This window comes from Terrapene carolina, unplaced genomic scaffold, assembly GCF_002925995.2.
Source record: "Terrapene carolina triunguis isolate 2854851 unplaced genomic scaffold, T_m_triunguis-2.0 Scaffold85, whole genome shotgun sequence".
Classification (NCBI taxonomy): domain Eukaryota; kingdom Metazoa; phylum Chordata; order Testudines; family Emydidae; genus Terrapene; species Terrapene triunguis.
In genome coordinates, this window is record NW_020664436.1 from 57,557,880 (window position 1) to 57,572,429 (window position 14,550).

The 14,550-nt window shown below is 42.0% G+C and overlaps 1 protein-coding gene across 3 annotated transcripts in view; it reads right to left on the reverse strand.

The window, feature by feature from the left end:
* Positions 1-14,550, reverse strand: part of NCOA7 (nuclear receptor coactivator 7) — a 136,252-nt gene that overhangs the window by 60,370 nt on the left and 61,332 nt on the right. For all 3 annotated transcript variants that reach the window (XM_024197351.2, XM_024197348.2, XM_024197349.2), the window contains exon 3: positions 11,993-12,246. In XM_024197351.2, the coding sequence (XP_024053119.1) occupies positions 11,993-12,246 (254 nt within the window). The remainder of the gene's footprint in view (positions 1-11,992; positions 12,247-14,550) is intronic.

The following is a 14,550-nucleotide window of genomic DNA, read 5'->3' on the forward strand; positions in this document are numbered from 1 at the left end:
TTACTGTTTCATACGCTTGCCAAGTTCACTTTGGATCAATATAAAAAAACTGCAGTCACCATACACCCAGATAGTGCTATCTAGCTCCCACTTCAGCTACAAACTTCAAGTGAAAACCACCACTCATGTAAAGCAGTGCAGCTAAATGGATTGGTCTTGCTTACTCCTGCTGGCGTGTCAGGCCGAAAGGCTCAGATAGAGAAATTTCAGATGGAACAGTCAGGAAATTCCAAAGTTAAAGGTTCCTACGGCTGAGGTAACTTACTGTGTTGCCTCTGAGTGTATTTTATAGTGTACACGTAACAATATGAACAGTAACATATGAAGTTATATAATCAAACACCACCAAAAAAAGAATACCACATTTGTACAACTAGGATGAGTTTGTAATGTTGTACAAAACAGTCATTTCTCAACTTCCTGCCTTTGGGGGGTTAATTTCTTAGCAGTAGCTTTGCATTTAATTTCTCCTTTGCGGGACCTTCCCTGCAAAAAGCAGCTCTCTGGCTTTAGCTTCTGCCCTCCCCTTTGCTAGCCAATTCACTCCTGAGCCCTCTCCCTCCCTCCCTTCCACTAGTTCAGAAGACAGTGGTCAACAACATGTGGACAAGGGGGATCCAGTGAATATAGTGTACTTGGATTTCCAGAAAACCCTTAACAAAGTCCATCACCAAAGGGTCTTAACCAAAGTAAGCAGTCATGGGATAAGAAGGAAGGTACTCTCATGGATCAGTATCTGGTTGAAAGTCAGGAGACAAAGGATAGGAATAAATGGTCAGTTTTCAGAATGGAGAGAGATAAATAGCAGGGTCCCCCAAAGATCTCTATGCGGACCAGTGCTATTCAAAATATTCATAAATGATCTGCAAAAAGGGACAAACAGTGAGGTAGCAAAGTTTGCAGACGATACTAAATTACTAAAAATAGTTAAGTCCAAAACTGACTGCAAAGGGCTACACAGGGATCTCACTGAAGTGGGTGACTGGGGAACAAAATGGTAGATGAAATTCAAGGTTGATAAATGCAAAGTAATGCACTTTGGAAAACATAATCCCAACTATCCATACAAAACAAGGGGGTCTAACTTAGCTGTTACCACTCAAGAAAGAGATCTTGGCATTATCATGAATAATTCTCTGAATTGTACAACATCTATCTGCTCCATATCCAGCAGCAATCAAAAAAGCGAACAGAATGTTAAGAACCATTAGGAAAGGGATAGTTAAGCAGACAGAAAATATCATAATGCCACTATATAAATCCGTTTTACACCCACACCTTCTGGTAGTCCCGTCTCAAAAAAAGATGCATTAGAATTGAAAAAAGTACAGAGAAGGGCAACAAAAACGATGAGGAGAGATTAAAAAGGCTGTGACTGTCAGTTTAGAAAAGAGATGACTAAGGGGCAATATTATAGAGTTCTATAAAATCATGAATGGTGTGGAGAAAGTGAATAAGGAAGTATTTACCCCTTCACATAACGCAAAAGCCAGGGGTCACCCAATGAAGTTAATAGACAGCAGTGTTAAAACAACCAAAAGGAAGTACTTCTTCACAAAATGCGGTCAACCTATCAAACTCGTTGTGAAGGCCAAAGTACAACTGGGTTAAAAAAAGAATTAGATAAATTCATGGATGATAGGTCCCTCAGTGGCTATTAGCTAAAATGGTCAGGAACGCAACCCCATGCTCTGGGTGTCCCTAAACCTCAAATTGCCAGAAGCTGGGACTAGACAACAGGGGATGGATCATTTGATACTGCCCTGTTCTGTTCATTCCCTCTGAAGCATCTGGCACCAGTCACTGTCAGAAGGTCTGACCCAGTATGGCCATGCTGATGTCTCTAGCTGGGTGAGATACATGTGAAAAGTAGGGCAGGCTTCTTTTCCCTCTGTGATTAAACACAAATTTCCTGTTGGTCCAGCTTTCATCTATCATCATTAAGGCTAAGATTTTGTCACGGATATTTTTAGTAAAAGTCACGGACAGGTCACGGGCAATAAAGAAAAAATCAAGGAAGTCTGTGACCTGTCCCTGACTTTTACTAAAAATATCCCTGACAAAATGGGGAGCTCAGCTGCGGGGTCCCCACACCACCTTCAGAGGTTGGGCAGCTGCAGGGGCCACTCTGAGTTCTGGGGGCCCCAACCACCTGTGGGGGCTCAGAGCTCTGGGGTACCCCCAGCACCCGCAGCAGCCAGGACCTTTGAAGGTCCCACGGCGCCCCAGAACTCCAGGGGCCCCACTGCCTTTGGCGGCTCAGAGTTCTGGGGTACCTCCGCTACCCGCGGTGGCCAGGAGATTCAGGGTATCCCTGCCCCCCACGCTGGCCAGAAGCTGCGGCCCCGCTGCCCACGGCAGCTTGGAGCTGTGGAGGGTCCCGTCGCCCAGAGTGGCCGGGAGCTGCGCGGGAGGCCCCCGCTGCCAGGCGCTATGGCCCCACCGCCCACGGTGGCTGGAAGCTCTAGCGGGCCCCCGGCTCCCACGGCCCTGGGGAGCTGCGGGGTTCCCCCACCGCAGCGGGCAGACCCTGCAGCTCCTGGTCAAAAAGACTGAATTCATGGAGGTAGCTGGAAGTTAAAGATTCTGTGACTTCCACAACCTCCGTGAAAAAATCATAGCCTTAATCATCATTTAGAAAACAGTATATTTGCAGTTCATAGAAGAAGAATAAAGTGACCTCCTGCGGACTGCCAACAAGAGTGCAATACATCAGCCCAATGGTTTGAAAGATTGGGTGATAAAAAGCATTTCAGATTAAGGTGGAAGAAGGGCTGATAGGACTCAACCTCTACAGTCCCCAAATAGCTGGGTGTTTCTGCTAAAGTAATCAGCAGTCAAATAGTTAACAATGTTTGATATTTAAAATATTAGAATTTTAGGGGTCATGTTTCACTGAGCAGGAGCCATCCCCACCTCTTAAAGCATTTGCTTCAGTTTGTCTGTCTGTAGATTTAGGAAGACATTGCACCAAATTATTTTATACATATTCTGACTCCCTTGGTATGATTTACAGAATCAAAATGTTCTAAGCCTTGGTCTGATGGACAGTACACTGACCATTCTTTATTCATTATATTTGTTATTTAAGTCTTGGTGAGTTTAATTATGTGCATATAAAATATTAGGCTGCCTAACAAATCAGCCAAGAACCCAAGAAACCACCTAGAGTGAAGACGTAATTAGTGTACTGAAAGACCTGCTGTTAGGGGATGTTTACCCAGACATCACAATAGAAGGTGCATGCTTTTGAAAGACATCAAGGTGTTAACAGTACGTAAGATGAATTGGTTTTTATATAAAAGCTTACCTATTCATGTTAAAATAATTAGCTTCAAATAATTGTTTGAAATGGGCAGTTTCTTTGAAATGTTCGTTGTAATCCTTGATTATTTGCAGGGAATTATGAGGTTGTGAATTAGAAACCTAAATATGATGTGAAAAATGTGTGAATGAACAGATGACGTCAACGTCCAGTATATTGTTAAGGATTTTTAGCCCATCAGGATTTTTCAGGAACTATGAAACATAGAGACTCAGGTTACACAACACACTGATCCTGGATGCAACCTGATGAGAGTCACAGCACACTCACAAAGGCTAGGACTCTAGAAAACTGTCAGCTTAGGAGCTGGGAACAAAGCTTTTCCCAGGACATAAAGCAATCTTCTTGCTTAACTTATACTGTAATTTAAACGTGGGTCCCATCATGTCCCTTTGCCACAGTACTTAAATATGAGTTCCATCACCTCTATTTTTCACAGTATTTAGTCTAACTGCTCATATTGTGCTTGAAAGATGGGGCAAAGAAGCTGGCATAGGCCAGTGTGATCATAGGGTGAGATGCAAGGCCCTGAGGGTGCTCAGTCTGTTTACACAGAGGAATGGAAATTATGCTTCAGTATCTTGTGGGTCAATGTTCTCTAAATCTTACGACATTTAGCATTGTTTGTGGTTTTGCCTATCTGAGAAAGAATGAGCGACTGTTGTAAGGGTTGCTTATGTTTTAAAACACTAAGAGATTTACATCCAATCTGCTTTTAACAGAAAGCAAATCAGTCAAAACCATATGCAAATTCTTCGGTACATTTATATGTGCTTGGAGCTTTTAGTTACATTTATTAATACTCATACCTGCAAATGTAAAAATCCATTCAACGAAGGGAAAACCCTGGCCCTCTCCATAGGCATAGGGTCCCAGTAGGCAGCTGAACTGCTAGGGTTCCATTATGCGGAGGAGGAGGTGTGACATGGAGAGACTTAGGCCTTGTCTACACTGCCACTTTACAGCGCTGAAACTTTCTCGCTCAGGGGTGTGAAAAAACACCCCCCTGAGCGCTGAAGTTTCAGTGCTGCAAAGCGCCAGTGTAGACAGTGCACCAGCGGTGGGAGCCACGTTGCCAGTGCTGGTAGATACTCCCCTCGTGGGGGTGGGGTTTTTGTAGCGCTGGAGAGCTCTCTCCCAGCGCTGGTGCCGCGGCAACACTTTAACGTTGCTAGTGAAGACATACCCTTACACAGGGTATGCACGCATCCAGTGCCCAGTCCTGCAGGCTCCCAGAATGTTGTCACATAAAGAGATTTGGGGGTGGGGCAGAAGGGCTAAGGATCTGCCTCTTTATGGATCCATCATCCCCTACATAATGAGGGTGCAGGATTGCAGTAGCAGCCACTGAACAGCTCTGCTGCTATACTGCAGCCTTGGGTGGAGGATGATTCCTTCATCTCCAGCCCCATCTAGAAACCTCCGCTACCCCCAGTCCAGCTAGTTGGGCTACATGCTACGGAACAATTTGCCCCACTAGGGCTTGATTTTCAGAGGTGCTGAGTATCTGCAACTTCCATTGGCTACAATTAAGGATGGTGAGTGCTCAGTACTTCAGAAAGTCAGGTAGTCAAGGAGTGGCATACGAGTGGCAGAATCAAACCTTTTATGGTTAGATCTGCTATAGAAAGCAGGCCTTTTGCAGGGGCAGTTTATGTTGGTTTTGTTTTTTAAATGTACCTCACCTTTTTCAGGTCAAATTATGAGAAGCACTTTATTAAATTATGCCCTCAGCTTCTTATCAGTGTTAAACCTGCTGCCTATTAATTTCATTTGGTGACCCCTAGTTCTTGTATTATGGGAACAAGTAAATAACTTTTCCTTATCTATTTTCTCCACATCACTCACGATTTTATATACCTCTATCATATCCTCCCTTAGTCTCCTCTTTTCCAAGCTGAAAAGTCCTAGCCTCTTTAATCTCTCCTCATATGGGACCCTCTTCAAACCCCTAATCATTTTAGTTGCCCTTCTCTGAACCTTTTCTAATGCCAGTATATCTTTTTTGATATGAGGAGACCACATCTGTATGCAGTATTCAAGATGTGGGCGTACCATCGATTTATATAAGGGCAATAATATATTCTCCGTCTTATTCTCTATCCCCTTTTTAATGATTCCTAACATCCTGTTTGCTTTTTTGACCGCCTCTGCACACTGCGTGGACATCTTCAGAGAACTATCCATGATGACTCCAAGATCTTTTTCATAGAATCATAGAATCATAGAATATCAGGGTTGGAAGGGACCTCAGGAGGTCATCTAGTCCAACCCCCTGCTCAAAGCAGGACCAATTCCCAACTAAATCATCCCAGCCAGGGCTTTGTCAAGCTGGGCCTTAAAAACCTCCAAGGAAGGAGACTCCACCACCTCCCTAGGTAACGCATTCCAGTGCTTCACCACCCTCCTAGTGAAATAGTGTTTCCTAATATCCAACCTAGACCTCCCCCACTGCAACTTGAGACCATTGCTCCTTGTTCTGTCATCTGCCACCATTGAGAACAGCTGAGTTCCATCCTCTTTGGAACCCCCCTTCAGGTAGTTGAAGGCTGCTATCAAATCCCCCCTCATTCTTCTCTTCTGGAGACTAAACAATCCCAGTTCCCTCAGCCTCTCCTCATAAGTCATGCGCTCCAGACCCCTAATCATTTTTGTTGCCCGCCGCTGGACTCTTTCCAATTTTTCCACATCCTTCTTGTAGTGTGGGGCCCAAAACTGGACACAGTACTCCAGATGAGGCCTCACCAATGTTGAATAAAGGGGAACGATCACGTCCCTCGATCTGCTGGCAATGCCCCTACTTATACAGCCCAAAATGCCGTTAGCCTTCTTGGCAACAAGAGCACACTGTTGACTCATATCCAGCTTCTCGTCCACTGTGACCCCTAGGTCTTTTTCTGCAGAACTGCTACCTAGCCATTCGGTCCCTAGTCTGTAGCTGTGCATGGGATTCTTCCATCCTAAGTGCAGGACTCTGCACTTGTCCTTGTTGAACCTCATCAGGTTTCTTTTGGCCCAATCCTCTAATTTGTCTAGGAATCCTCTAATTTGTCTAATTTTCCTGATTAGTTGTAGCTAAATTAGCCCCCATCATATTGTATGTATAGTTGGGGTTATTTTTCCCAATGTGCATTACTTTACATTTATCCACATTAAATTTCATTTGCCATTTTGTTCCCCAATCACTTAGTTTTGTGAGATCTTTTTGAAGTTCTTCACAGTCTGCTTTGGTCTTAACTATCTTGAGCAGTTTAGTATCATCTGCAAACTTTCCTCTCTCCCCCGCACCCCAATGCCAGGAAACGGCTATTTGGGAGCTATTTGCATCTGAAGAAGTGAGGTTCTTACCCATGAAAGCTTATGCTCCCAATACTTCTGTTAGTCTTAAAGGTGCCACAGGACCCTCTGTGGCTATTTGGGAGGTGCAGGGAGGGAGGGGAAGGCGCTGATGGATGGGGCTGCTGGTGGGCGGGAGGTGCTGGGAGCGGGGTGGGGTGGGGAGCTGATGGGGGGGCTGCTGACGAATTACTGTGGCTCTTTGGCAATGTACATTGGTAAATTCTGGCTCCTTCTGAGGCTCAGGTTGGCCACCCCTGTAATAAACTGTGCAGTCTTCTCCCCAAGGATGTGGTGGCAGCTTCCTAGCCTGGGACATTTCATAATAAACCAATCAAAACACTAGAAAATGTACTGTGGGGAACAACCCTGCACTGGGAGAGGTCTTAGGTAAACTAAAAGGAACTTTTCATTTCCACTTTCTGATTCTTTCCTACAGAATCAAAAGGTGCAACAGTTATTCCTTTTTGGTTCTGATACGTCACCTACTGGCCTCTAACAGTAACAACAAGATAACATCATATTCCTTCTTCATATATACTACTCTAAGATTTCTCAGTCCCATGTCATATTTGGAACCTCTTCCGAAGATAGAAAATGTCAAAATCAATTCCTTCTAAGAACCATCTCCTCCTCGAAATCAAACAGAAAAGCAACAGTGCCTAGTTAATATGCATCTCCACACCCTTAAGAAGCTGCATTACACTCATCCTAATGTAACAAGTGGCATTTGTTGAGTCAGTGAAATTGTGCTGACAGAAAATATTACATATACACAAATCTATTAAGGGGACTGACATTCAAAGTGCAAGAATGAGAAAGTCACTGTCACCATTTACAAATTAACATAGGCATGCAGATTTACATGCTTGCAATGAAGATTCATGGAGTCTAAGTAATGATTTATAGTGAGATATAGTGCTCCTCCTCCTTCTCCCCTATAACAGTAAATAAAGAAGGCTTTATGACCCTGTAAACCATGAAAGGGAGATTATAAAGAGGACAAATTTCTGCTAGACTGACAGACTTGACCTTTCTAGACTCAAAGCACTTGTGATAAAACCTCCATTAAGCCATGTTATATATTATGCATCCACAATCACATTAGCACACTGATGAGGCAAACTGCAGTGCTGTTAATACAGCTAATACATTTCTTTCTTTTCCACAGAAGCACAAAGGTGTACTGGAAAAGCATAAACTATTACTGAGAAATAATCTCAGAAGTACCACTCAGAAACCATTAAATGTTAAAGGTCTAAAGTGTAGAGTTAAATTATACGGATATTCCTCAAGTGAGCAGCAACAACAACCAAACAACAACAAAACATACAAATGTACCCAACACTAGATATATGGATAGGCAGAAGAACAAGAGAGAGTGAGGTTATTGGGTTTAGTCAAAGCACTTTAGCCTGTCTAGAGAATACTGGTCAAAACTACATTTAGACTGAATGAAGTATGGCACGGACACTCTCCATTAGCCTGCTTGTTAAGGAAGTCCTGTGATACTTCAAATAAGCATGTGAATTGTTTGCAGGATGTGTGTGTACATATTATTGATTGGGCAGAAAGTATCCCCTTATTGGTAGGGCCCTGTGTGTTCTGCCACTGCAGAATTCCCGAATTCACCCCTTCGTACAGAACTGCGCTCCGGGATCTAATTAGCTTTTTAATAAATAAATTAAATAAATAAATAAATAAATAATGTGTATAGCCCTTATGGTTGTGGAGATTATTTTGAAAATGTTAACTAGCGTAAGGGCATGTCTACACTTAAAACGCTGCAGTGATGCAAATGCACCACTGTAGCACTTCAGTGAAACGCTACTATGCAGATGGGAGAGCTTCTTCTGTTGGTGTAGTTAATACATCTCCCTGAGAAGCGGTAGCTATGTTGACAGGAGAAGCCCTCCCGTCGACATAGCGCTGTCTACTCTGGGGGATAGGTTGTTATAACTGCGTCGCTCAGGGATGTGGATTTTTCACACCCCCGAACGACGTAGTAATACTGATGTAAGTTTATAGTGTAGACCTGGCCTCAGTGATTTGTCTGCTTGAGTTTGTAGAGCTTAAAACAAACTCTGAGAGATGTGAGCTGCCTCTTAGTTCGATTAAATCTGTAACTTTAAGATGATCATTTCAATGTCAACATTGTTATCTACTACCTCATGTAGATCATTTTAGCAGCAACATCTAGCCATTGTGCTTGTCCCACAATCTCAATCTTCCCATGCCTCCCAGCTTCCCCTCCAACAACTTCTACAACCTAAATAGGTAAAAATCTTTGGTATTCTGAAACTGTGAAGCTAGCATAAAATATACCTAATTTAGTATGAGAATTAATAATACAGGGACTACTATATGGATTATATTAGTCATTTTTATATTTAATCTGATAACAAAACTCAATTTTCAAATGTATCTGAAGCTGCCCAAAGTTTTCCCCAGAGTGCTGCAGAATCCAGAGATCCTGAATTTGGGTGCAGCAGATAAACAGCTTTTCAAGTCACTTTTCAAGCACACCAGTCCATTTTAAACATCTCATCACATATGAGACAAATTTTGTTAATATAAATTCAATCTCTGCATTCTCAGGTTTCTCAGACTGAGATGCTAAAAGCTCTCCTTATAAAGGCTCAGGGGGCACATTTTTTGCTGGAAAGAACCAACGTGCAAAGACACTCAAGAGAAAATGATGGCAGGGAATGTGACAACAGAAGAGCCTTGAAGGAGTACAGGGAGAGAGGAGGGGAGCATCATGATGTTTACATTCCTAGCAACTTCATTTTTGTGTTTCTCATGTTTTTCCAAGAAAGTTCCAATAGTTTCACAAAAACTCTGAAACACTAAAACAAATTCCAGCCATTTCACAAAACTCAGAACTTCTCCAGATTGTCATTCTCTATTAAAAATGCTCTTTTAAAGAAAGGGTTAAGATTTCATCTAAATCATTTTAAGTAGAAACACTTTTAATAACCACAGTATTTACTTTGGTGTCTTTCAATTATTTGTCAGTTATAAATACTTGCAAAAAGGTTTGCCAGAACAACTAAACAGAAGTAACTTAACAGACTTATTCTTCAATCCAAACACTTCAGTGTTCTTATACTAAAGATACTATTGCAAATATAGTACATTGTTGATCTGAGGCAGTACTCAAGATAAACTGAAGTACAATTTTTTTTAAACTTCTAAATTGTTGACCTCTTTGGGTCCAGCTCTGCCAACGCTTTACACACAAGGAATTTTGCTCAAGTGAGTGAAGTTACCAACAAGCAAAAGAGTTTACAGGATAGGGTCTTTAAAAAAAAAAAAAGTCACAAATTACCACAGGAGAGCTTTGGTTAATGTACAACAGAGATTCTAAAATTGTTGACTAATCTGCACATGCTGCTCACAAGGCGCTAGCTCCTTTTTGGTTTCTGATTCTTTTATTACAATGCAGGATATTCAGAGTGAAGTGACTTTTCATGAATGTGCAGGGCACAAATTGTAACAATATAGCATGTAACACAAAAGGGTCATGTCTTTATGATGTAAAATGTACAATATTCTTTTTTTTGAGACAGCTTTGTGACAGCAAGTCCTCACAAAACAGGATTGCTGTGATGCCATATACTGGCACCATAAATTAACCATTAGTTAATGGTTACTTTTTCTATCAAATTCCCAGTACAACATTTGGAAGATAAAATATATTATCATAAATCATATCTGAAATATATTTGTCCTGTGACTACAGGGATGTTAACAGGCCACTTCACCTTGAACGGTCCCTTAGAATATGTGCTACTTACGCTAAACTATCTGTTCGATCTTATATTTAGCTGTGACACTCTCAGTACCTTTCCCAGACCTGAGGAAGAGCTCTGTGTAGCTCAAAAGCTTCTCTCCCTCACCAACAGAAGTTAGTCCAATAAAAGATATTACCTCGCCCACCTTGTCTCTGAAATGATTTAGGTAGGGTGATCATACATCCTGTTTTGACCTGGACAGTCCCCTTTTTAACCTCTGTCCCAGACGTCATGACTTTTTTCGCAAAAATGGGCATTTGTTTCGTTTGCTCTTGCCCTAAGGGGGTGCAGAGGAACGTTCGGGCAATAGCAAATGGGACAAATGCCAAGTTTTGCCAAAAAAGTTGTGACATCCGTGACTTCAGCTTGGGAGAGCAACACCACCAGGTGGTTCAGGCCAACCCAGTGCAGTGGGGCTCAGGCAAGCGGCAACGCCAGGCGACGCGGGGCTGGCCTGAGCCGCCTGGCATTGCCGCTTACCCAGTGTCCCGTTTTCAGTTTAGAGAAATATGGTCACCCTAGATTCAGGGCATGTAACAAAATGTAATCCAGACCAACAGACTGGATGCTACATATAGACTCTGATCTTGCAAACACTTAGACACGAGTTAAACTTTATTTCAATAGGATTATTCACATGTGTAAAATTAATAAGTGATTGTGAGACCATGGACAATTTTTTTAAATCATTTATCAATGTCTCAGTGCCATACCTTCTCGAGACTGTGGGTGGATTGTTTTTAACACTTATTTCACAGCACTGCAAGTAGAACAGGATATAAATTTAAAAGCAACACACTTCTAGATTGTTATATATTCTGTTGTCAGTAGGCAAAAAACAAACAAACTGAAAAACAATATTGAATATACACCATCCATTTAAAAAATACAAACCACATGTCTAAAAATGTTTAACCCTATTATATAGTTACAAACACCACCTAATATTTCCACAACTGAAAACAAAGAAAATTATTTCTATCTTTTCATTTGTTTACTTCATGATACTGACAGTACATTGTCTACAGTCAGTTTCCCCTGTTTGAATAATAAGAAACCAGTGATTGAAACACCACAAAAGTTGGCAGAAGGGAACTAGGCTATGTCTGCATTATGAACTAGGGGTGTGGTTTCCCTGCTCAAGTGACAGCTCTCATCGAGCAAACTCAAGTATACGTAGCAGTGTAACAGTGGTAGCACTGGTTGGTATGCAGTCAGCACGGCTCAGCCGTGCCTCCACTGCCACTACCCGTGCTACTGTGGCTACACTACTACTTATACTCATGCTACCTCAATGACAGCTAGCGTGAATATCCATAAGTGAGCAGGGGAATCACACCCCTAGCTCATAGTGCAGACATAGCCTTGCGGGCAGGTGTAGTACCTGAAACTATTTTAACTAATTTTTAGATGTTACAAGATTTCAAGTTGACTATCCCTTTAAGGAATACCTAAGTCAATCACATGAGAAAAAGATATTAAGAACTACCAAAACAATACTGTATCAAAATACTGTAGTGCTAACATCACTCACCAGTATTATAGTATCTTTTCAGCTCTGTGCGCCTGATATCTTTTAGTTGATTGTATTTTTTCTTTTTCTTCTCTTCTTCGGTGATACACTCCTCCTTTTCCTCAGCAAGTTTGCAGTTGTCTTCAGAACTGATTTGCTCCAAAATGACCTTACTGCCATCATCCTTCCCAACCTGAGTTCTGGAAGCAGTGGTTCCACGAGAATTAGAAGTGACTGTCTCAGCATTTTGTTTGGCTTGCTTTTTCTTTTTCAACCTAGATAAAATATAAATTACAAAAAAATGAGAGTGAGATGTGGTCTCTTACTGTGAACTGATTAACTGAGTTGGCCAATCTTGTTTCTGCAAATGAATTTATTATATGGTGACTCACTACAATCTCTCTCTCTCTCTCACACAAACACACACACACACACCCTTCACAAAACAGCATACTCTTTTCTCCACACCAGGGGTAGGCAACCTATGGCACGCGTGCCAAAGGCGGCACGCAAGCTGATTTTCAGTGGCACTCACACTGCCCGGGTCCTGGCCCCCGGTCCAGGGGGCTCTGCATTTTAATTTAATTTTAAATAGAGTGACCAGACAGCAAATGTGAAAAATCAGGAGAGGGGGTGGCGGGTAATAGGAGCCTATATAAGAAAAAGACCCCAAAATCGAGACTGTCCCTATAAAATCGGGACATCTGGTCACCCTAATTTTAAATGAAGCTTCTTAAACATTTTAAAAACCTTATTTACTTTACATATAACAATAGTTCAGTTATATATTATAGACTTATAGAAAGAGACCTTCTAAAAATGTTAAAATGTATTACTGGCACGCGAAACCTTAAATTAGAGTGAATAAATGAAGACTCGGCACATCACTTCTGAAAGGTTGCCGACCCCTGCTCTACACAGTTATATGGAGTGGGGGGGAAACAAAGCATGGAGTAATGTTTGCTAGATGAGACATGGGATAAAATCAAACTATTCCAGGTCTAACTGTATTATAACACAACAGCTAAAGTTAAAATTTCACAGTTGACTGCCACTGCTTTATGAGCTAGCTTGTTTTGATATAAACTTGTTATTTATTTACATTTTGTTCAAGTATCAGGGGGTAGCCGTGTTAGTCTGTATCTACAAAAACAACAAGAAGTCTGGTGGCACCTTAAAGACTAACAGATTTATTCTTCAGATGCATCTGAAGAAGTGAGGTTTTTACCCACGAAAGCTTATGCCCAAATAAATCTGTTAGTCTTTAAGGTGCCACCAGACTCCTTGTTGATTTTGTTCAAGGTTATTTATCAGCAGCCACTCATATTCTGTTCTATTAAGGTTATACCACCCCTCACCACCATAGTTTGAGTGCCTACTGCATTAAGCAACATAACTACAGTTCTGTCGGACTGTTCATATAGGGCAATGTTCTCAAGCTGTCAAATTTTCTACAAGAGAAATCTTAATGCCCTGCCTGTAACTCTCTACAAAATCTTTTATCACAAGAGATTTTTTTTTCAAAAATGCCTTAAAATATACCCAAAGTGAGAGATATGTGGCAGGTGCAGGGCTGGCTCCAGGCACCAGCCCAGCAAGCAGGTGCTTGGGGCGGCCAAGGGGAAGGGGCGGCATGTTGGGCTGTTCGGCAGCAATTCGGCGGCGGGTCCCTCTCGGAGGGAGGCACCTGCCACCGAATTCCCGCCGAAGAAGAAAGCGGCGCAGTGGAGCTGCCGCCGGAGTGCCGCCGATCGCAATTGTGATCGCGGCTTTTTTTTTTTTTTTTCTGCCGCTTGGGGCGGCAAAACCCTGGAGCCGGTCCTGGACAGGTGTCACAACTGCTGTTCCAGTCGCCATCTTTGGCACTCAATTTCAGTAAGAACAGCGCTTAACTGAGAGATCATCACAAAGATTATTCATGGTAATGTAATCCTTACAACAACCCTCTGTTACCACTCGTTTACAAATCACTGACACAAACTGTACGAACAGAAAAACAACTAACCTCAATGATCCTTCCCTCTGGTGCATTAATAGCTTTTCAGTTACAGGGATACTAAGGAGGATGCTATATGTTGTTCTCTGCAGCTGCTAACAGTCATTATGTATGTGCATTGAGAGAAGATAGCCATAAAACTACAACTATTAAGGATCCATTACAGTTATGAAAATGTTTCATGAGCTTGCACAAATGGAATAGGATGGGAAGGGAAAACTCAACATACATACAAAGAAAGTATCAGGGGATAGCCATGTTAGTCTGTATCCACAAAAACAACAAGGAGTCCAGTGGCACCTTAAAGACTAACAGATTTATTTGGGCATAAGCTTTCCTGGGTAAAAAACCTCACTTCTTCAGATGCATGGAGTAAAAGTTACAGATGCAGCCATTATATAATGACAAGATCTAAATCTGGTGCAACAGCAGCAGTACACTATGGTCAGATTGCAGATATATGGCAATACTCAGTCCTTGGGTAAACTTGTGCAAAGCTACTGTCTATGCTGAAATTGCAACCTCTTACATCATGGTTGAACTTGGCTCCAGACTCTTAGTGACTTGCATTTTCTGCTCTGGA